The sequence below is a fragment of the Choristoneura fumiferana genome, chromosome Z (genome assembly GCF_025370935.1).
Source record: "Choristoneura fumiferana chromosome Z, NRCan_CFum_1, whole genome shotgun sequence".
Lineage (NCBI taxonomy): Eukaryota > Metazoa > Arthropoda > Insecta > Lepidoptera > Tortricidae > Choristoneura > Choristoneura fumiferana.
The window spans coordinates 38,889,900-38,915,003 of NC_133472.1; the positions used below are offsets into that span (position 1 = coordinate 38,889,900).

A 25,104-nucleotide genomic window follows, 5' to 3' on the forward strand; every position below is an offset into this window, starting at 1 on the left:
TTAATTTTACTTTTGTCTATGTTATAATTTCACCCAAAGTTTTGGCAAACAACTGCATTTCCGTCATCCTCATGCAATAAAAGTATATCTCTTACTGAGGTACTTGTTATGAGGATTAATTTACAAGCATCTTCATAATGACTGACAGTCTATAGAAAGTGTACACATAGTTTGCTTTTCTACAGCGACACCAATCGATAATAGATTGTAAGTGACAAGCCAACGTTGAATTTGACATCTGTCGTGCTAGTTTTAGTCATGATTTTGTGTCGCGTCACGCGGCATTTTGGTAACTATACCTTCTATTTAATTTTAATGATCAGAAGTTAAGCCAGTATAGTAGGCTTTCATGTTGGTTCTTCTTTAAATGTCGGTATTCGCCATTAATAAATTGAGTGCTGTCGAGATGAAATGATTATAAAGCGAATCATTTTACCTATTTGCTATATCATTATATATATATATATATATATATATATCGTGCCAAGACAGCTTGCCTTAAATGGGACTGGGACCGAAAATTCTTGCAGGGAATAATAGGGTCTTATCTTCATATATATATATATAGGTCTTATCTTCTTTATTATTACACGCTATATTATATATATATATAGCGTGTAATAATAAAGAAGATAAGACCCTAAGTCCCATTTAAGGCAAGCTGTCTTAGCACGATTTTTGGATCGCAGTACCGTGTTTCTGATACGATCAGTGCAACACCCAAAATATTGCGCTCCCTTTTCCATTATCAAACCTTGAGCCTGGAATTTTGAGCTTCAGCTTCGAGCTTTTCAGCTTTCGCTTACGTTTCACTCGTTTCGCTTTGTTGTTGCATATAGATTTATTTTATGTTATTGCATTTACCGATTTGGTAGACATTTCGAATGGGTTTTTATCAATGGCCCGTTATATTTTAAAATTATTTGAACAGTATAGTCGTGGTCAAAGATAAGTTAACACTTAACTACTTTATCACCGTCGCTTCGAGTTTGAAATTTTTTGTAGACTTGACTGAAAGCATACAGTGACAAGGTACTAAAATGTAAAGAAATCTTTGCCTCGACTTACAAAGAAGCCCAACGTGCCAGTGCAATTCAAAGATTCCCAAATAGAATTTTATCGCCAAAAAGCTATGTAACCTAAAAACATAGAATCCGAAACGAATGACTCTCACCAAGAACAAGAGTGAACAACATCGTCAAATGTAGCCGAGCTCGAGGCAAATATTGACTGCGATGTTATCAATTACGAGACGCCTGACGACCGCGCCGTCAATGAGAGCTAATGACGGCCCTCCCGTTTGATTGGCTGAAACGATTACCGCGAGGAGACCTACAATAGCGTTATTAACTCTGATTGGAAATGACTATGATGCGATGATAAATGCCCTTTAAATGCCGACTCAGATTAACAACGCATTCCGATGTGATGCAGCGCTGGTTCGTCAGATGCAGCGAAGTGTTAAGTCATGATTGTTGCGTATGATCCTGAAGTTTAGCAAGAGTTTACGCTCTCGCTAAGCGTTTCTTGTTATTATTTTATTATATGAGTACGGTGGAACGACTTGTTCACACAAAGAGTCTCTTAATAAAAAATAGTAAGTACCTTTATAATGGTCACAGACGTTTTTCAATTTAATTTTTGATCAGTTTATTTAACGAGTACGTGGGAGACGTACGTCGTAACGTATAATCGCATATATATATTTTCTAATCCTCTCTAAGTTTATTTTTAAATATTATTCTACATCCCCACGTCATCAAAAATAAGCAAAACATAGACCGCAACCCTTCGGTGCAAGCATTACTCGAAAAGCCCCATAATTCGAATTAATGACAGCCTGACCTAATGGATTATAAGCAGGCCCTTCTTGACCTTCTTTCCCACTGAGCTACCCAGGGCTCCTGCAGGCAAGTGTCCAAGGCCCCGCGAACGATGGAGCCCTCTGGTTACTGTAAACAGTTGAATAAATGTAAAGTAGAATCTATATTATATACTCCATTTGCTGTTCGTAGACTTTTGAGCCCCATTTTTTTACTAAAGTGACCAACTGACCAGGATCCCTAAAGTTTGAAGTTGAATCCACTAATGAAATGAAAAAAGAAAAAAGTATGTCACATTTGCAATAGACTCCCCAGTAGTAGCACGCCGCCCCAGGCTGTTACATCGCAGTTAACTTACCGCTGATGGTCCCGACGTTCCTGTTTTCGATTTCGCCCGTCGTGCTGGGCCGCGATATTGTACATGTACAATCGATACGGGTTACGGGTGAGTTATGGAATATCGAATACGGAATGTGCATTGCGAAAGATGCTTGGTTAATGTGGCGGGATGTTTGAACGGCGGCCTTCTGGTTCAGATAAGGGTGCTATTACTATTTAATTTATGTGCGCTGCGGATTTTCTATCGCCATGTAGCTGAGAGAGTAGACTAACGTTGGCACGCCGCTCGCTATGGAAAAGTCGACTAGGCTATTTATTACTTATTAGGCTATCGAGTTTTGCATATTTGTTTTTTTTACTGAAGCTAAAGAATTTTTACATAAAGAAACGTCTATAAATTTTAATTCGTGTACGATCAAGTGCAAAAATTTGTATCTATTCGAACCACTAAAAAATATGTTACCACGGCCTTATTACATCGGAATAAGAGTCTGTGGTACATATTTTTGAAGGGTTAGATAAGTCCATATTTTTGCACTCAACTATACGAGTACCAGCCTCGCTGTGGTAAAGATTTCTGTGACACCTGTGAAACTTTTGGCATAACCCAGCTTAGATTTGCAAGAAAAAATCGTGCAAGTTATATTACATTGTGAGTGTTGCAGTTGTCAATCGAGCACCGCCATATAGGTACAACTTGCAAAAATGTATCTCAAAAATGCATCAAAACTGAGTATTAAGTAATGAACTTTTAGGCAGATTTATATGACGCGTGGTATACGAGCCGACCATTACGAGATGACCATCGTAATATAACTTCATCATAATAAATATAGAAAATCTTAGCTTATGGACGATTAGATAAATATTATTTGACATGCTTTTTTAGTACGGACATTTCTCATGAGACCAATTTTTTATAGCAGTGCAGTCAGCGAATTAGCAATTTTTTTTGGTACACAATTTTATTTTTCTAACATAAAGTCTTCCAACCTCAAACGAAACCCTATTCACAGGTTAAACCAAGAGAAGAAGAGCGGCGCCTGGTGTCCCAAGAACCAGATCACGACCGAGACCACCGAGTGGCTGGAGATAGACCTTCGGACTGTGCACGTCGTGACCGGCGTGGGCACGCAGGGCCGGTTCGGGAACGGCCAGGGCGCCGAGTACGCGGAGGCCTATGTCATCGAGTACTGGCGGCCGAAGCTCGGCAAGTGGGTGCGGTATAGAGGCGCTGATGAGAAGGAGGTAAGATGTCATGTGAAATAGATAAAATGAAGAGCAGGCTAGCGTTTTGTAACTTTACCTAGTGTGCTGCCAATGAGAACAAAATCATCGATGGCGGTAGAAAGGTACACTTTAGTGTACCTTTTATGACGGAGCACCGGCAAAGGCTTTTAAAACTCACGGAAGCTGGTTGTTCCGTCAATAGTTTCTATTTTTATTTCATGGCAGTTTTAGTTTGTTAATTTATCCGAGCGCATAGTGTAAACGGTAACTCTACTTTTCTGTTTGCGAATCGATATTGTAGCAGGATATTAAGAGTTACATTGGGAAGTGAATCCGTCAGACTTCAATATTGCCGGAAAATGTACTTTTACTGTAGCAGCGGTAAAGGGAAGTACGTCCTCGGTCTAGTGAACATCCTTCGTTATTCTGTTGATGTGCCCTCTGATAACTTCTTTGCCTTGTTGTGTGACGTTTCTCAAAAGTAACTGGCCAAATAGAATTCCGGTTTGAAATATCTACCCGTACTGAAAATAAGATCATGTGAAAAAATTTTTTTTGCTGTTGTACGTTATTTTTGTTGACTGTACTTGTATTGTCATCTAAACTGCACTTAGGTATCAAGTTTCAAGTCGATGCCATACACTAAGGGCACAGCTCAATCGGATATAAAGGAAGTGGTCGAAGAACGGTTTGCAAAATAATAAAAAAGAAAGCCTACATACGAACCTTGCAAGTTAAAGAAAAGCTTGTTAAAATTCTAATGCTTATTGAATTGTTTCCTTGACTTGAAAGTTGACCTTCACGTTCTAATGTAATTTGTCGGTAACAGCCAAAACGTATGCATGCATGTCTACGCACAAGTTCAATGTCTTACAGTCAAACACAAACAGTCTCAATCTTGACCCATCAACTGCTTTAACTCTACAATACGTGATATCAAAGAATATTGTTACATTTTCCTCACAATATACTTCTTTCGCTAAATAAAGCTAACAAAATGATTTCAGAGCGCAAATTACTTACGATTCAGAAACCACCCTTTACAAAACATTAGCAAAAAAAAAAAACTAAATTCTTAAGAAGTTGTTTAACTATTTGTTTGAGATTAATATAGAAAAAAAGAAGACGTGTCATAAAGAGAACTCTGTATTTTATATAGCCTCCCCCTTTTCTGCCTTTCGTTTCTGTCATGGGCCTCATCTTCCTACCACCCGATTTGATATTTCCACTATTTCCTTTTCGGTCTACGTCTGCTTTGAAAGTCATCCCACGTAACCGAATGGGTAGTTGTTTGGGCCTATCATTGCAGGTGCGTTCAGGGATGTGGCCAGCCAACAGTTTTAATTGTATACTTTCTGTCAAAGTTATTTCTCATATGCTTGTCCCTTTACAGATAATGGCTGGCAATACGAATACGTATCTAGAGAAGAAGAACCATCTAGAGCCGCCGATATGGGCTTCTAAGATACGCGTGATCCCCTACAGCTTCCACCGGCGGACTGTCTGCATGAGGGTCGAGCTGTATGGATGCTATTGGAGCGGTGAGTGGTTCTAATGAATAATTTAGGTCACTGCTTGCATTTGTTGTATGATTCATGCTCTAAATTGTGATTGTCTGCCGAGCGACGCGTTGAATCTGCGGAGGTTCGTTTAGAGAATCACACCCCAGCATAAAATCTGCTAAGGTCCATATTCTTTAAAAAAAAAAACTTGTGGGATGAGAGATGAGATGACACAAGAATTCAACAGAAAATTAAGCTGGGGTTGGAGATCAAACTCAGTTCCATCTAATTCCGTGATGCTCGTCACTAAATAATAAACAATATGACAACTGTCAGTCTGTCACACAATGCTGTCAGTAGGGAATATTACTGCAATTTTCTGCCATCAGAGTGCAGCACTAGTAAAAACCGTAATCAGTTTTTTTGAGTGTCTTAAATGTCCGTAGGATGCCATAATATATTATATAAATTATTTTTTTGGAAATATAGCTCGTTACTATCGATGTAAATATCACGTTGTTTTGTTACTAACATGATTTCTATGGCGGTTTGTGCTAGTGTCGCCCCCCGCGTATAGCTTTGCGTAGAAATTTATTGACTTGAAACAATTTCTTGACTTGGATTAAAACAACGAAGCAATGGACATACCTTATGATGAATTTATCATAGAGTCCTTCCGATGACATTTGTACACTGGAATTATTATTGACTTATTACGCATTCGCGGATGAGCAAACAATTTTAATTACATCCACATTAATGGGCGTTAACCTTTGAGTATCGCAGACTGTAATAATTGGGTTGAGCGAGGCGTCAATCGGCTCTCTAATAACACCTCTGGATTCTTTGAAACGGTCTGTCTAAACGCTTGCAATTATTTGACGCTCACATTTATATTTGTTTTTTAGCTGCTTTGATTAGGATTATTATTTAGATGAACAGATTATTTGTAAAGCGAAGAGTTTACAACAACTTGTGAGTGGAAACACATTTAAATTTACCAAGCGGTCACAGCGGAAGACCAGCGTCGGCCGACCGGCCAACATTATGCTGTTGGTATCGCTTCGCAATTTCGTTAAAAAAAAACTAGCTTTATTTTTAAATTATATATTATATGTGTAGTGTGTATGTTCTGTAATTTTGATGCGAATTGCGAATAAATGTTTAGTATCGTTAAGAAGCGTTTTTACAGAGATAAGACCAAGCTAGATCGATTTTAAATCCCCGAAAACCCTTACATACTCGTACCAAATTTCATCGAAATTGTTGGAGACGTTTCCGAGATCCCCCAATATATATATGTAATATATATATATATATATATATATATACAAGAATTGCTCGTTTAAAGGTATTAGTACTTTATAAAGGACTCATTAATACGAAGAATAACGCCAGAATGTACTTTATAAAGTACAAATTGTTAATTGAATAAAGAATTCTTAGAATTTTGAAATAATATCCAAAATAACAAAGCATCCGTCCACGTCTAGGTCTTAAACGCTAAGTTTGTTAAAAAATGTCAGGACTCCAGGAGGTTATATCGTATTAGCATATGCGGACACCACAAAGTAGCACAGTAGGTAGCTTTTACAAAATCTCACTTCAAATTGGGGCGGATTGAGGTGGGTTCAAGCCAAATCTTACGACCTCTCATGAAATGTCGAAAAAGCGCCTCACATTATTAATGAACGCCCTTCAGTTTGGATGCAAAAAAATACGCTATCATGCAATACGCCATATTGGAGCCACCCAAAAGCCGAGTTTAGACTTGCAAGAAAAATCGTGCAAGTTGCATCACAATGCGGCGCTCGAATGACCATTACAAACCCGTGGCTTTACGGCCTCGCAATGTAATGCAACTAGCACGATTTTTCTTGCAAGTCTAAACTCGGCTTAACCTCCTGACGACCAAGTAAAATTTTTGATTTATGAAAATTAAACTTTATGTCAAAAATTAAATGTTCAAATGTTTAATGTCCTTTATAAAGGACACTGGTCGTCAGGTGGTTAACACCACAATAGTTATGGAATAAGAAGCTTGCGCCCGCGTCTTTGCCCCCATTGCAGAACTGCATATCCTTTATTTACTATATGCATAAGCGCGACATCGAACTTTTTCGGTTCATTCTACTTTTCTTTGAACACAATTTTTCCGACGACTCTGCTTAGAATGCATATTTTGGAACACGACCCTCAAGACAATTTTCTGCATTGTGATTGGAAAATACGATAAATATTTTTTGCTACGGTAAGTATCCGTAATTCGAGTAACAATGTGGTCAGAGCGTTTTACGGCAATAAATATGGATATGTGCGGTTTTACAAAACCTTTTAAATGGTTAAGGTACTATTTTAAAACACAATTTGTACCTAGGTATGTATGTACCATTTTGATCGATGATGTGTTTTTTACAAAAGAAAATGTGCAAAGACAAGTAGAATAATCCTTTTATGGCAAGAAATGGGAAAAAACCGCATTTAACGTTCTATACAAACGTCAAACGGTTGAAAAGGAATAAATTAAAAGTGGAATTTGCAAACGGTACAAGAGTTCCTTGAAATAAGTTATCGCGTCTGGTGCATGCGAGGAACCATTAACAAAAATGGTTCGAGTTAAATGTAATCACACGTCTAGGGTACATTGTGGCTGGTTTTTAACGCGAATTAGAGTATGACGCGGTGACGGGTTGACGGCTAAGCCAAATGCTTTCGCTGCGCATTTAGGTGTTAAAACTTTACTAGGTATGGCCATGTAGTTTTTTTTTAATGTATATATTTTAAACTTGAAAAGCCAGTGTGCTAGTTTCTTTTACAATTTGCCTTTTGGATATAAAAGTAGTAAAAGTCAAATCACTTATTATTTTGGTACGATGACGATTATTTTCAATAAAGTAAAATAATCAGTAACTTTTCATGCTAAAATTACTTATTTTAAAGTATACATCTTAATAACTTACTAGCCACCAGCATTTTGACTATCCGCTTCAAATTGTACAATTTACCAGAATATCTTTATATATTTTTTTTGCCCAATGTCTCTATCTCTACTGAAATTCCTCAAATTACATCAGTGGTTTAGGCTTGAAAACAATAGACAGACAGACAGGATTATAAACATTGTCATTAGGTAAAGTTTAAACGAACAAAAACAAAGAAATTATTGTGTAAAAAGTTTTACTATAACACAACACTACTGATCAAAGAAAAATATAGTGTTTATTTATTTAAGATTTTTTATGATAATATAATCATTTTCAGTATATTCACTGTATCGTGGGAAATCTAGCAAACAGCACACATTAAGTATGGGGTTGTCGCGTAAAATAATACGTTCGAAACGATAATGTTCTTTAATTTTTTCCAGCTCCAAAGTGCATAGATTATTCGATAAGGAATAATAAAAAACGGCATAATTTCCACGTTTGTAACACGTTAATTAACTCCTTAGGATTAACTACTAAATGACAAGATTGATTCTTAACTAAAATAAGTATGTAATTTTACGTCATGTATACATAACAAGTGTACCTATACGGTGTAACGGACTAAATGCTTTCTACGAAGAAGTTAAATTTATTTCGCTAATTCTTGATGCTAATATAGTTAGGGTTAGGCTTAATTTTAGTTTTACTTTCACACTCCAAATCAGCAGTGTTATTCTGGCGCTATAGTATACTGACAATCTTGTGGACTTTAGGCAGCGTTTCCAACAGAGATGTGCGAGGATGTACTGCGAGGAATGCTTGTCATGATTCAATAGAAACGCTCCCTCTGAAAGAAAGAAAGAAAGAAAGAAAGAAAATATTTATTCGTGACAAACATGAGAACAAAATAAAAAAGAGAAAAAAATAAAATAAGTTACATGTCACGAAATGGTCCCAAATCAGCAATCTGCCGGTCTTGCGAACGGCGCTGATCTTCCTTTGAGACCACTCTCTGCTTTTCACTTAAGCGGCCTTAAGCAAGGATGGGTAAATGAAGGGGTTTTATTGGTTTCTGACAAACACATCCCTAGCAACGCATCCTCGCGCACTCTGGTGGACGCAACCTTGTATTAAATCTTTAGTTGCGAACTGTAAAGTATTATATTTAGAAGATTGTCCAAATTATTTGGCCACACAGCGAGACTGCTCGGTAAAATCTTTCTTATTCGACATGCTAACATTTGTTGCCATGTGTGGCAGCTATTAAAATATTTTGTAGCAATCTGCCGTCTGCAGTAAGCCAGATAGCGTTTTATCTTTTATCGATTTGCATGAGAAATATTTTATAACTGCTTCATTTTTACAGTCAAGTTCGGTAGTATCCATAGAGCTAGTTGTTCAAAATACACAGACCTTATTGTCAGTTGTGTAAGGGTTTGTTCTAACCTTTCCTTGCTGCAAATTGGTATTAGAATTAGAAACCTGCGTGTTGCTAAAATTATTTAATTGTATTTTTGTTTTGGACTGTATGTTTTTTGCTTGTTCTTTGTCATCCAATCTAAATGGACATAGGTACCGAATTATTGCATTCCGACCGCTGGAAGTGGGTGAAATATGTTTTCCAACGTCTGATTAGCACTAACTAACAAGGCAATTTAAATAAAAGCTCGCAAATAATAGAATCAATACTATGTAATATAGTGGCGATGTTCGTATTTTAAAATTTATGACTGAATTACTTTCTGCCAAGTTTCTTGCGGCGCATTCTTCTTGGCAATGATGGTCTTTCCGAAAGCGCTGGTAGTTTAAAAAAATGATGTGTAAAAGTGCCCATTGCGGCCTATTTACTGAATAAATCATTTGAATTTTGAATTTGAATTTGAAACGTAATTTTAATTTAGCAAATATACATACGAGTAGGTACAAGAGGAAATGCCGCCCAGCTGGTATTTTTTTGGCTATACATAATTATTGTTGAAAGCCATTTGATAGTAGATTTTAACAAAACTATTTAGCAAACTTAACAAAGCTATTAAAGTTAGTCCCTTTTATTTAATACAAAAGTAATGAATGGTAGGTTATGTTTTTACAACAATAACCTTAGACGATTGCAGAGCTTTGTAATCGAATGTTTAGTTAAACGAATGAAAACACTGGTGGTTTGCGCAAGAATTCCTAACAGGTGTTAAGTTATGTGTGTCGAATATAAATAAAACGTATTGAATTGCACTCACATTGGATGGAACATATGACATACCTACGTGTTATGTTATTTAAGAGGTAAAGTACTAAATAGTACTAATAGATAATACCTATTGTTGCATTGTTTATTTGTACAAATATAACTTTATTGTTTGTCAAACCGATTAGTGAAACATTTTTGTAAATATCTTTAAAAAATGAAGATTTTTGACGTTTTTAATTGACCATTAGACGGTGTAGACATTCCACATGTGTTCCGCAAAATATTTTTGTGTTAAAAAGATCACTTACCACCCTAAACACACGAGTAATATTTACCTCGACGTTTCGACCACATTAGTGGCCGTGGTCAAGAGTAGACTGAAAGATTTTTTTTGCTTTTCGAGTCAATCCGATCTCAAAGTGGGTGCAATTTAATTTGCGTGATTTGAAGGCAACTTGCAATATAATAAATAACAAAGCAAAAGGTTGGTCAAATAAATATATGCAATTTTTTCGCCCCAAGAGGTACAGAACCCTAAAAACAATTAATCTGTGTGTAAGCGCATTGGAATTCGATCCTCTTACCACGCCTGCGGTTCCCGTGATATTTTTGTCCCTCTCGCTTAGTGATTCCGAGTAAGTTGTGATCGCAACACCGATAAACAAGGCGGCCAAGCCCGAGTCGCTTTTAAGCACGTTTTTTGTATTGTAAAATATCGATTCCTTCACGGTGCACTGGCACCACTAATGGGCTCGCTACATGGTAACATAATATATTATATAATGCATTTCTTTTGTTGTAAAAATACTTTGCGGCTTTACATACATATCATTAACTCTATTAAATAAGTGAATATAAAGTGGTATCTTCACCGATCTAGCAGGCGGCCGTATCGATTATATTATAGGATTTATTATTTCCAATTAATGTTGAAAGGTCGGTGAAGAAATCTAAAAAGAAATTCATGTGCGAAGTTACATTTGAAATTTACCACGAGCTTTACAGTGACGGAAAACATCATGGGGAAACCAGCGCACACCTGTGAAGTAATTCAATGGTATGTGGGAAGTTCCCAATCCGCACTGGGCCCGCGTGGGAACTACGGCCCAAGCCCTCTCATTCTGAGAGGTGGCCTGTGCACCGCAGTGGGACGTATATAGGCTGGAATGATGATGTATAACCCTGAACAGTTTCTTTGGGTAATTCATGAACGTTACTTTTGTTGGCATATTTTATTTAATCATAACTAACCTAACAAACTTAGATTAGTTCCAAGTTTAAAATCTTAAGAAGGCTGAACCTATTTTAATGAACCATAGTTAAGAAAGAACCACCGCACGGAAACTCGCTTTCACGTACAACAAACCGCATCGAAATCGGCCCATCTGTTTGAGAGCTACGATGCCACTGACAGACAGACAGACATTACCGTCAAATTTAAAACCCCTATTTTCGTGTCGGGGGTTAAAAGATATATTTCAATCGATATAATCAACCTATAGCGGATCATGTACGGTCGTGAGCAAAAATGTGTATGTATTCAAACCACTCGGAAAAATTACAACGGCCTTTTTATTACGTCGGCATAAGTGTGTGATACGTATTTTTGAAACGTTGTATAAGTTCATATTTTAACATATAATTGTTGCATATAGTTAGTGAAGCATGCGGGCGTTATCCTAGCCTAGGTCCAACTCAGTTTTGGAGCTTGTTAAAATGTTTAACATGTGTTAAACAGATTAATCCCACCCGTGCATTATTTTTAACACAATGTCTCGATATTATTATTCTCATTGCGTCTTCTATTGCCAAATGCTTTATTGGCGCTGTTGTCGCTTCTAAAGTACCTATATAAAGAAATAAATATACAAATAATAAATTTGTTATTATATGATATGACCGACTGAATTGACAGCTTGTATATCATCATACATTACGACTCGCTGTAGTCGAGTTTTTACAGTCATTGTGACAACAAAAAAGGGAATTGACGGTGTAATGTTTCCTTTTACCCCAGCTTTTATTAACATGGCAAAGTATTCAATATGACGTGTGAATGATAATATTATGAAAGTTATCAGCGATAAGTAGGGACATGTATTTATAGCTGAACGTTTTAGCACATTATATGTTTGCAACTAATGAAAAGCTGGCACTTAATCCAACTGACATTTAAGTTCAAAAATTTGTGAGTTTTTGATCGACAAGACGGCTGTACGGAATTGCATAAAATGTTGGTACTTTTCTTCCTGATATTCCCTCGGAATCGGGGTTTGTACGTGTAAAATCACAAGTAACTCAAAGAGCAAGTCTATAGAATACAGACACGCTCTTTTTAAAAGAGTGTTCGTCATTGAAATTGTGTTCATACACATATAGTAGATATTTGTACGAATGTTTGGTGTTTGTTCTCCAGTCCTTGGGTGTTTGATATGTACCATCAGCCAAATATGTGGTCTACCACCCTAAATCTGATAATCGTTTGCAGTTCATGAAACAATAATGCCAATAGACGTGTCTGTCAACTTGAAAGTTCGATTTTAACGACATATTCATTTGATGGGAACTTGTTTGAAAATGGATAGACCACTTATTTGGCTGATGGTACCTCTCTTTCGAGTATATTTATCCGTTGCATAGTACCCATATTTACTTACTTTGGGACTAGCTCTAGGTATAGTGTCTCGTGAAATTATTTTTGTGTATGTACCTACTTTCATGTTTGTTTTTTTTGTTTTCTTTTATTTAGGTTGTTTATTCTTATTTTTATTTATTTTTGTATTTGTGTGTCTTTGTGAATGTGAATAAATGTCTTCTTTCTTTCTTTCTATATATTTTGTTATACAACGTAAAAGAACACGATGTAATTCTTAGAAATTCCCGTGTAAAATTGGAATTACAATTCAACTGCTAGGTCTTACGGTTTACAGATTTAGTGAATAATGTGTTATCATATTGTGTCGGAGAAGTTTTTATTATCTTGCTTTCTCAACTAGCTTACTGAAGTTTGCTGAAGCTAATTGACAAGATTTAATTTTTTGAACACCTGTAAATTACTACAGGAATCTGAAGAGTTTTGCCTCCTTAACATGGGAAAATATTTATTATAATTTATTTCTCCATATTTAAAAAAATGCAAAAAATTGCAAAAATATATCTAAATTTGCCAAAACTACCACAGAATAGATATGTTTCCTTTGCCTTTTTCACCAGAAAAAGGAGCTGTCATAATTTTGACAACGACTACGTCAGATTTACGTGATCTTTTTTTTTCAATAGAGACTAGACAAAAGTAATGGATCTATTGTGTGGTAGTTTTGGAGTTATGCCCTTTTTTTTTAATAAATAAATTAATAATCGTAGCGAAATCTTTAAAATATCAGCGTCTTTCTCTTTCCAAACAGAATACAGAGAACGAATCAAATGATAGTCTTAGAAATATGAAATCTTGTCAATTGAGAAAGCAAGATAAATCGTCACTACTTTTAAAAAAACTCGTACTTCAAAATATATAATTTTTCTGAGTGAACTTTATAGACATTAAATCAAGGTTCAATTTTGTTGACATATTGATTTTAGATACAAGATTTTTTCAAAGTAGTGACGAAATACGAACATATCCGACATAACACGATGGAAAAACATTATTCATTAGTTCTGCATACATGCAAAACCGGTTGGTAAAGGCTAGTAAAAAAAAAATATTTCTTCCCGCAGTCGGCATCGTGTCCTACTCAATGCCGAAAGGCGACAAACGCAGCAACGGCGTCGAGCTCACAGACATGATCTACGACGGCCAATGGGGCGACGAGCTGCGCGGCGGGCTCGGCCAACTGGTCGACGGGCAGTTCGGCGGCGACGAGATCCGCGAGGCCTCGCAGAACTCGGCCTGGATCGGGTGGCGGAACGACACCAGGCCGAACCCGCCCGCTATCGTGTTCGAGTTCGACAAAGTGCGCGAGTTCAGCACGGTGCACTTGTACTGCAATAACAAGTTCATGAGGGAAGTTCAGGTTAGTATATCCTCCACAGGAATAGAATTGTCACGTGAGTTGAAACGCGAGACCCCTGTAAGAGCTCTGTCTCACCGGGACGCCATGGCGACGTCGCCGGCTACGTAACGAAACAATTTATAAAAAAATATATCGGCTGTGAAATATAACGCCGCCAATGCAAAAACAACTGTATGCTGTGGCAGACTGTTAATACACACATATAAGCTGCACGTCACTGGCCGCCATTTTGGATGACAATCTCTATTTCCATTTCTAACGAAATCGATTTCGAACTGACTGAAGAGTAGCCATGGCTACTCTGGCGACCTTTGGATGCCAGAGGTGCCTTAAGCCTCTAATCTAAGGCTAAAAAACTGACTGGATGTTGCCTCTATATCACCTGGTAGTAAGTGCAGATAAGGCCAAAGGTATAGCTCACTGCTTCAGTATAGGTAGAGTCATTCACGATGACGCGTGCCGTGATTCTTATTACAATGTCATTAATGTCTAATTTTGACAAAATCACGCGTCTTCGTAAAATCAAGCGAAACGCTTTGTATAAAAAATCAGAATATCAACAACATAAAATGCGGAGTGGCTTCTCATGTCTGGTCCTACGGTGACGACGTGAGTGACATGGATATAGAACTCCGACTCTCTCTCTCTCTCACTCACTCTCTCTGATTATAATTAAGCTCTTCCCTTTCCAGGTGTTCTCCGAAGCGATAATCTCGTTCTCCATAGGCGGCCACCATTTCCAAGACGAGCCGATACGTTTCACGAACGTCGAAGACAACATCTTCGAGAGTTCGAGGAATGTCAGCATAAAGCTCCACCACCGCATCGGGAGATGGGTCAGGATAGAACTACGGTTCTCGTCGCGATGGATACTGATCAGCGAGGTCGTGTTTGATTCTGGTGAGTTAAACAAGTTCTATCTAGGATTCTGTACAACAAAAGGAATAAACGGAATAGGATCATTTTGTTGTCCATCTGTCAAGAACCTTTTTTTCAAGAACGCGTGGAGGTATCAAGCTGAAATTAATATTAAATACTCAAGTCTGCTACCCTTTGGAGCATTGAAAAAATCAATCTTCTAAGTGGACGCCATCTAAAAATACAGTCGTTATAAAAGGTGTTTCTATACAAATCGCCGTAGGTAATCGAAAAACCAATAGTGTACTTTCAGTTGTCCTAGAAACTTGAAATTTGGTACGAAGGTGCTCTAGCTCTTATAGCGCGAACAATGAGAAAAGTCTGGAAATCTTAATTTTTCATGTCTAGTCTATGTAAGTAACCATATTAAAATACCTCACATCGCGTACAAGCTGCTTAAGCGAGAGGCTCTGCTAATAATGTATTTTAATTACTCCGATTGACACTTTAGTGATATTATTCTCTAAGGCAGTTACCACTCGATAACGTACTTACACCGCTGGCGGTGAGTTGACTGGTAATTTGGTGAATATAGCGACTGTGAGACGTTAGTGCTGAATCTTTTACGCAGTAACTATAATACATATAATCGGAGCTAAAAACATCCATCTCTCCACAGATGTCGCCCAAGGCAACTACACGCCGGAAAGCCACAAACCGCTCGGCGGCAAAGAGAAGACCAAATTGATACCGAGCAAAGAAATCCCCATATCAACCGCTCATCAGGACGACCCATTATACATGGCCATAGTAGTAGGAGTACTAACAGCTCTTGTGATACTCCTAGCCGTCGCGGTCTTCCTCATAATACACAGGCACAGACACAGAAAGTGTTTCGCGTCTCCTTTAGCTAAGACTACGGTGGCTAAGCGTGAGCAGGATAGCTACAGTCGCTGCGGCACGTCTCCACACGTGTCGATGCTGCCTTCTAATAAGATGAACATAGACTGTGCGTTAGATGTTAAGTCGGACGAGTACCAAGAGCCGTACCAGGCTCTGAAGTGCGCGCCGTATTTTAGTTATAGCACCGTTTTACTTGAGATGAAAGACTTTGTTAAAGATTCGCATCCCGCTTTATCTGGTAAGCTTTATTTTAATATGTATATTTTTTCTTTATTGTAAGTATAATTATAACAGTAAAGAAATTGCCTTCTAGCATACACACCGTATTTTATCTAATACGGTAATAAGGACAAGTTACTTTTAAATTCAAAAAAAGGCCGTCTCTTACGATTTTCACCTTAACACAAGGCTGAAATGCCGTGCCATACAAAAAAAGCTTTCTACCGAGTATTCTGCCATTTTGATATTCTATACAGCTTTAGTTAAAAAGCCGTGTTGGCCTAGTGGTTTGACCTATCGCCTCTCAAGCAGAGGGTCGTGGGTTCAAACCCCGGCTCGCACCTCTGAGTTTTTCGAAATTCATGTGCGGAATTACATTTGAAATTTACCACGAGCTTTGCGGTGAAGGAAAACAGGAAACCTGCACAAATCTGCGAAGCAATTCAATGGTGTGTGTGAAGTTCCCAATCCGCACTGGGCCCGCGTGGGAACTATGGCCCAAGCCCTCTTGTTCTGAGAGGAGGCCTGTGCCCAGCAGTGGGACGTATATAGGCTGGGATGATGATACAGCTTTAGTTGGAAATAACTGACCTCTTCTTACCACTTGTTCCAACAGACAGTTCAAATTACGACTACGCGGTGCCCGAGCTGAGTTCGGCGCCGTTGCTGACGAAGCGCCGTCTCGGAGACAGCTTGTCGGACCGCGCCACTGAGATAATGGGCGAGCACCAGATGACCGACATCGACACGCGGCTGTCGGTCGCCGGGTCACTGCGGTCCAAACACAGTACACGGGTGAGTTACATACACATACAACGCGTCTCTCTGGCTGGACAAAGATGAATTTCTTCTCAATTTTTGGAGATTTTTGAAAGGTTTGAAGGTTTGCAATTCAATATTAGACAGAGAAAGACATTATTGCATGTGATGTCACACGGAGGTAGCGCCATACTTGCTCCATAGAGAAAAGCGTTTGAAAATGAGACAGATATATTGGTTTTTCAAAAATTACTTTAAATCCAATTTTCAACCGATTAAGTTTTCTCTCATAGCCGTGGTGGCCGAGTGGTTTGACCTATCGCCTCTCAAGCAGAGGGTCGTGGGTTCAAACCCCGGCTCGCACCTCTGAGTTTTTCGAAATTCATGTGCGGAATTACATTTGAAATTTACCACGAGCTTTGCGGTGAAGGAAAACATCGTGAGGAAACCTGCACAACCTGCGAAGCAATTCAATGGTGCGTGTGAAGTTCCCAATCCGCACTGGGCCCGCGTGGGAACTCTGGCCCAAGCCCTCATGTTCTGAGAGGAGGCCTGTGCCCAGCAGTGGGACGTATATAGGCTGGGATGATGATGAAGTTTTCTCTTCGTTATTACACTGTCTGTATAAGTATATCTATATTTGAATAATAATATAAAAGACATGGCGAATTCAGGAGTTGTCAGATACCGTAAATCCAAAGGCTCACGTCGTCATAAAGTCCCTCGTGAACGCGAGCTGTTTTAACCGGCGCGTTTTGTTTCAGTCTCCGAGTCAGCAGGAGGTGTTCATAGACCTGAAGCGTCGGTTGGAGACGACCAATGTGATAGAGTTCCCGCGCCACCGGCTCAGGATGATCTCCAAGCTGGCAGAGGGCGCTTTCGGAACGGTACGTAGTACGCTAGTGTCGGTAAAAAATCCAGTTAGATTATCAGAAAATATTGGATTTGTATTATTTCTTTTGACAATTAAACAAAAAAAGTTAAAAATAATAATAATTAATCTTCCGAAAAAACTGAAAAGCATAAAATAGGTTTACTGTTTACTATCATTTGGCAAACAACGTTTAAACAATGTTTCGCTAACTATTCATTTCACGACCACTTCATGTCACAAACTGCACATATCACAAATTATCATTTGATAAATATACTTTTAACTAACTTGTCACTTTACAAACACATCTGATAAATCATCATTTAAAAATGACCAACAATTTTTAAATGATTATTTGACAAACTATTTACATAACATGCTTAGATTGGTAGGGTTTGGTTCTCGTGGCCCGTTCTCGTTCCGCATTCCTTAAGGTCGCAGTTCTAACCTAACCTAACCAACTATACTGACAGTAGTTAGTTTTTCTGTAGGGCGGAGTTCTAACCTAACCTACTGTACTGGCAGCAGTTCGTTTTTTCTTAGGGTAGCTTAGTTCTGACTTCGCTTTGAGATTAAAATAATGTCAGTGTCGCTTCACCGTTGTTAAAAGAAAATGAAATTGACAGAAAAACGGCCAGTATTAAAGTATCTAAATAATATGCAATCTCGCTAACACTTTTAATCTGGGCTCAGTTAAAAAAAGGACTATAAAAAAACACCTGCTTAAAGTACTTACAGTGAAATCGATTCTACTTTAGATTGTGAACAAACTACTTTCAAGTTTTCTCCTTTTATTACATTTGAGACACTGGTCGAAGGTCCTGGCGGAATTTCTAAAAATAATGCCAGCATTGGACTCAATAAGAAAATTATGGTACGGAAACCTTTACATGTGGTTTCGATTCGCACTCGGCCGCTTATTTACCCAGCATGTTGTCTTATTGTTAATATTTTATTTGTCCAGGTGTACGTAGCGGAAGCGGACGGGGTGCCCGAATACAACGGCACAATAACGCCCGAGAAGCGCCTCGTCGCCGTCAAGTTCCTCTGTCACGACGCGTCTGTCAAGGAGAGGTATATCATGTATGCATTAGCTTATAGATTTGTAAATGTTGTGCTCTTATTTTTTTACCTATAGTTCTTTTTTGTAAACTGCGAATATGCATTTTTTTTAATTCAGTACTGATTCGTGATTGACTCCTATCCTGCCCTCATAAGGCAATTGGCAATATCTCGTTTTTAGACATTTGAATTGATTTCGCGTCGCCTTAAGGAGGTTTTATTGTTCTTAGGGGTTTTTGATCATATTGTAGACACTATACGGCCAATTTGCTTAGTGTACGTGATGGTATAAATAACTCAAAAGTGTTTTTTTTCTGAGATACTGCCAATTACCTTATGAGGGCAGCAATATCTCACCTGATGAAAAATGCAGATGATGCCTAAGGTGTATCTCACTGGTTCAGTTGATTTTTTGGTTGCTATTGAGACGTTTTTAACATTTCGCTTCCCAGTGTCAAATGTTGCCAGTTTACCACAATTTTGGAATTTCCAGCCTTATTTTACAAGAGGTTGTTACTTTACACTGACATTCTAGCTTCTATGATAAACTCAAATTAATATATTTTTTACTTATCATTATTAGTATCACTTTTCTGAAAAATTAAACTCGAAAAATGAGCTGAGGTGGCTTCTCCCTAAACGGATACGCGCCTGAAAAAAACATACAGACGAATTAATAACTTTATTTTTTAATGTTGGGTAAAAAGAGTCAGAATTCTGAAACGGAGTTACACGGCTGGTATTTCTAAAATTTACAGGTTGTCTGAACTTGTCAGCGAAACCAAACCTAATGTTCATTCGAGCGCGCAATAAGATCATTCGCCGCTTTATAATCACTGATAGATGGCGTCAACTTTAGCATCACACTATTGTTAAAAGGGAGGAGTTCGAACGCGACGTGCGCATCCTCGCGGCTTTGTCGTCGCCGCACTTGGCCCGCGTGCTGGGCGCGTGTCGCTCCCCCCCACTCGCCGTCGTGCTGGAGTACTTAGAGCTGGGCGACCTGTGCGCTTTGTTGCGCGCCGCGCCGCCGCCCGCGCCGGCGTTGCTGCACGTCGCGACGCAGATAGCAGCTGGCATGCAGTACTTGGAGTCTTTGAACTTTGTGCACCGCGACCTGGCCGCTAGGTGAGTGTCGAGTGTCCGACTGGGGTACCCCTCATCTGGCGAAATCTTTTTTGCCCAAAGCTCACTTAGTATAACACATATCGCATAAACTTCTTTAGTTGAATAATTACTTCGCATAATATGAATTTGGCATAAGAGACATTACGCATAATTTTGTATAACGAAACCATCGCACTGTTTTCTCAAGAAAAATCCCACAAAAAAAAGAATTGCTAGCAGAAAAGTAGGTTACAACAGTGACCTTACAAAGAAAGCTGAAAAAAGGTGGTATCGTTTAACTTTACTGGCGAGTGCGTTTTTGATCTAAGCGGGATTTTTCAACTTTAACCGGATGGTAATATCTTACCGTTCATTTGAATGCCATTATAGATATATCATCCAATCACACAGTTCGAAAAGCGCCGCAGACGCGCCGGTGTACCTTATAGAATTACAAACCAGCACTGCGAAACCGTATCATTGATTGCTTAACTTATGATCCTCTTCCAGGAACATCCTCGTCGGCAAAGGCTATCAGATCAAAATAAGCGACTTCGGCACCGACAACGAAGCTTACGCCTGCGACTATTACAAGGTAAGTAATTGTTTCTAAACGACCACGATATGTCTTAGGTCTCGTACTTTGTAAAGGAGCAAGTTTAAAAAATGTCATTGTCCTTTTTAGGATTTGCCGTTGTCAAAGTAAGAGAAGTTATTCGGTAAAGAAATATAGGTACACACCCGCCCACTCCAGCAGCACTAGCGACATCTATCGCTTCCTGTAGTCGGATTGATTTGTAGACATCGGAAATTTCCGATATCATTACGGCAGTTACATGCTTGTGTTGTGAATGTTTTAGTAAAGAACCGGTTTCTTCTTAGGTGGACGGACGCATCCCGCTGCCATTGCGATGGGCGGCGTGGGAGTCGGTTCTTCTCGGCAAATACACGACCAAGAGCGACGTGTGGGCGTTCGCCGTGACGCTGCACGAGATATTCACGCTCTGCCGCCGCCGCCCCTTCGAGCATCTCACGGAGAATGAGGTGAGTAGGACCCGGTGCAAAGTTAAGGTCTTGAAACTACCGTGAGACTCACTCATATCAAATGATATTGAACCGGATAACTCACGCCTTAAATCGAGTTTAGCTCGACATGTTTCGGGCTAATCCGTAGCCCTTCAATCGTAGTATTTATTCGTAGCGGTTCAATATCATTTAATATAAGGTTAAGGTCCATCTGGATGACAACTGTACGCTACTGTGTTCCAGCGAAGAGAGTAAACTGAGAAATACTCGTATGTATGAGGTATTATAGCCTGGCAATGTATTCATTAGCTTTGGTTGCAAGTTTGTGAGAGAGAGCATGAATGGAGATCACTTACCATCTTTCATCCAAACGCGATTCCCCCATTTGTAGATATTTGTAGGAATAATATGAATGTTTGTTCTCGAGTCTTGGATGTTTAATGTGTATTTAAGTATGTATTTATCTATATAAGTATGTTTCGCACCTTGAGAATCAAACCGTCACTAAACGAAATATGTCAGCTCGCAAAATTAAACTATTTGTTAAAATATCGAAAATACAAACTGAGACATGGATGCACAAAAAAACTAGAAAAAAAGGGACCAGCACTGGGAATCGAACCCAGGTCCTCAGCAATCCGTGCTGCGTGCTATACCTACACCACTGCTGGACAGGAATCCATGTCTCAGTTTGTATTTTCGATATGGTTTCACGGGATACCCGTAAAAGTAACAAATTTGTGGAGTTGAAATAAAAAATACAAAAAGACTCCAAAAAACCAATCATTATTTGTTAAAATCTCATAGTGTCATTTTTGAGAGGAGACAAATTTTGTTTAATGATGATTTGGTTCTCAAGATGCGGTTTATCCATTGCCTAGTATCCATAGTACAAGCTTTACTTAGTTTGGGACTAGGTCAATTGGTGTCAAGTGTCCCATGATATTTATTATTATTGTTATTTATTTATTAATCGAACTTTCCAGGTGCTGGAGAACCTCTCCCATCTCCAGCTGGGCGACGGTTTGTTCGAGACCCTCGACCGGCCGGCGGGCTGTCCACGCGACTTGTACGAGCTGATGCGCGAGTGCTGGCGGCGCGACGAGCTCGACCGGCCCTCCTTCGCGGAAATACACATGTTCCTCCAGAGGAAAAGCATCAGCTACGCCACCACGTGATGCCGGAGGTAGCGCTGTCAGGAGGCGTTCGTTGACCACGTAAGGACCACGGAATACCTCTAGTTACTACATTCGGCACGTGAAACAAACAGGACGGATACCTTCACGGCCTGTATAATAAGTCCCACTGCTAGCTTGAATGGCGCACTGGATGCGTATAGCAGTTCGATCATCTTATACTTCATTACATTTTATGTGGATGGATCGGAACGCGGGACGCACACATGGCCTTTAGTTAATTGAAGAAAAAATATAACATCTTAAGTTGGAGGTCCACTTTTTACAGGTGCACATGATAATATGTATGCTATCTCTAGATGGGTGGGTTATCAAAATGGCCGAAACGTCCTTACGTGATTAAATGAACGCCCCATATGGGATACGCCGCGTAGATGGAGAGGTGATTCTTTTTCTACGTGTCGCGACCTGTAGGATGTAACGCTTTCTACGACAATAGTACGCGCTAGAGTTCCACGACTGGATTTGTCTGTATGCTGCTAACATCATATTAAAAGGGGTCTGTATTAATTCGCGTAACGTAATCTTCCTAATTCAAATTGGCATAACTTTATTTCGCATAATTATTAATTCGTATAATATTATTTCACATAAATGAATACCCATAATGCTAATTCGCTTAGTGATGAAAATTGCCTTGACAATAAGTTGACAAAAATTTAATAGGCGTAACATTACTTTGCATATTGTTAATAAATGAGACATGTCAAAAAACATACGAATTGATTTTAATACAATTAACGTTATAGTTAATAATGTTATGCATATTTCAATTATACGGATTCATTGTTATGCTTTTTTATTTTAATGTCAGTTCAATGTTATGCACAATTATGCTATGCCAAATCTGTTGTACGAATTCATATTATAAGACAATTAATATTATGCGAAATAAGGAATGCCCTATTAAAGAAGTTGTCTAAAATGGAACCCCAATTTTACATCAGAAGCTTGTAAATGCCTGAAAAGTCGTTACTGACTAATCAATTTGAATAATTAATGGGTTATCTATTGTTTGCCCAACATTCATTTGCTATAATTTAATTTGCCCGAATTTCATAGCATGCTGTATATTGCTGCTAGCATGTTGTACATGAAATTCTTGCAAGTAAAGGTATACCTAATTGATGATATTATATTAGGCAAAGTTATTTTTACAATGACTTTTTTTGGTTACGGCGTTTCAGACTTTACACGACCTTTTTACCGTTACGTCAATGCTCATAATGTAATGTGATGGTTGCAGTGTGATTTCAAAAGATACCTCAATGACTTAGTAGATAACTTACCACAATATATCGGTTACATCGTTTCATTCACTCGCTAACGCGTGCAATGGTTATATAAAGTTTTATGAAAAGGGTGCAGGTTATTTTACTTTTCGATAGTATATTAAACGGCAGCTCTTTATTTTTGTTCCATGTCATTTAGTACTTTTTTTATCGAGATGACATTTGTGGCCGTAATGGCCGAGCTACCAAGCCTTCATACTTAAATAACAAAAAAACACGAGTTTGAAGTATACCACACTGCGATGTTATAACCCCCGCGATCAAAAACATAGAGAATGTAGAATGTAAAAAATAATTAAATCTTATCTTAGGTACTAACACTAATTGACGATATTCCAAAATAGAAGCGCTTGTACTATGGATAAACATACTTATATAGATAAATACATACTTAAATACAAATAAAATATCAAGACCCGAAAAAACATTTGTATTATTCATACAAATTATAAAAAACCCGCCATATTCGAACCAATAGACCTTAAGCTTCGTAGTCAAGTTCTCTAACCATTCGGCCATCCGGTCGTCAAGTAATTATCAAAGATTATGAGGTAATATTTTCTAATAACATTGAAACCAAAGCATCACTCCATTGACACTCCATGCACGTATTGTCGACTTGTTTTATATGAATGTAAGTATCGTACTTAATCCGCGACAGCTGATACACTTCGGTTGACTGTAACTTAAGACTGTAAAACTTCAATATCGCTCGTGACATTGGGTTATTTGTAAATAATCATGTAATCAAATATGTATTTATAGTTGTTACAGTACTATTTGTATACGTAAGAGTATTGGCTTCGATGACGGAAATAAGTGTACAAGTAATAACAAAACGGTTATGTGAAAAGTTTGGCCTACATGGAGTTAGCTGACTTTTTCTTGTTTTTATTTTTATTGAACCCATGGTAATACAGGCCTAAAAAACTGTCGGTGGACGAGAAATCATGGAATTAAAAAAATGTGTAAGTTAACTCCTTAGATCCATAAAAAGGTAAAGGGCACATGAACTGAAGTCTCCACTTATACAAATAGTACTGAAATGTGTTTTTAATTAAGTTGAAATGTTATCATCAGTGATTAACTGGTACTAACGGCATATGGCAATGTATTTACCGATGAAAATTAAGCACAAGCATGTCGTTACATGAATATGATGTGTAAATTAAGTGGTAGCGTCGAGGAACGCTGCGATGTTATTTAATAGTGTTAGCTTACGCATTCACTTACAAAATGAAAACAATAATAATTAGAAACTAAACGGCTCTACTTACCGTAAGTCGGGAGCGATCCTACTAGTTTCGAATTTTATGAAGACCTTGTTCAGGATAAGCAAACCGCACACAGCCGTTTATATTTTATTTATTATAAATAATGTCTCACGAGAGTTTAAAAGGAAACAATAATTCTACGTATAAACTTACTCTATTCGAATAATGATACGATATTTAATTGAAAATTATTTATTTTTGTTTTAAAACATGCGACAAGCAGGAGCTCTTGTCAGGCACTATGTTATGATATTAACGATATTTGTGTTGCATGTTACGATGATAACCGTTTATTTAGCTTAGTTTTAATCAAATCACAAGTATGGCGTATCGCTTCTTACAGCCCACTGCGAATTTTCTTATGACTGATCACTGCCTGAATCTCATTCGAAGACTTGTATTTTACGTGTAACGGAGATAGCGGACCTCACCGTCATACATTCTAGTCAAATACTGGACACATTGATAGTATTATTTTTATATCAACTTTTTTTTTATCCCATCATGTTCGGTAG

The 25,104-nt window shown here is 38.3% G+C and overlaps 1 protein-coding gene across 2 annotated transcripts in view; it reads left to right on the plus strand.

Annotated features, from left to right (window-relative positions):
* Positions 1 to 23,601, plus strand: part of Ddr (discoidin domain-containing receptor 2) — a 67,946-nt gene extending 44,345 nt beyond the window's left edge. Inside the window, exons 4-15 of one of the 2 annotated variants that reach the window (XM_074099679.1) lie at positions 3,179 to 3,410; positions 4,786 to 4,933; positions 13,724 to 14,019; positions 14,712 to 14,919; positions 15,557 to 16,018; positions 16,616 to 16,794; positions 17,523 to 17,645; positions 18,597 to 18,715; positions 19,574 to 19,822; positions 20,312 to 20,396; positions 20,684 to 20,845; positions 21,814 to 23,601. In XM_074099679.1, the coding sequence (XP_073955780.1) occupies positions 3,179 to 3,410; positions 4,786 to 4,933; positions 13,724 to 14,019; positions 14,712 to 14,919; positions 15,557 to 16,018; positions 16,616 to 16,794; positions 17,523 to 17,645; positions 18,597 to 18,715; positions 19,574 to 19,822; positions 20,312 to 20,396; positions 20,684 to 20,845; positions 21,814 to 22,005 (2,455 nt within the window). In that variant the 3' untranslated portion in view covers positions 22,006 to 23,601. The remainder of the gene's footprint in view (positions 1 to 3,178; positions 3,411 to 4,785; positions 4,934 to 13,723; positions 14,020 to 14,711; positions 14,920 to 15,556; positions 16,019 to 16,615; positions 16,795 to 17,522; positions 17,646 to 18,596; positions 18,716 to 19,573; positions 19,823 to 20,311; positions 20,397 to 20,683; positions 20,846 to 21,813) is intronic. The other variant, XM_074099684.1, reaches the window with a different exon arrangement.
* Positions 23,602 to 25,104: the final 1,503 nt, after the last annotated feature.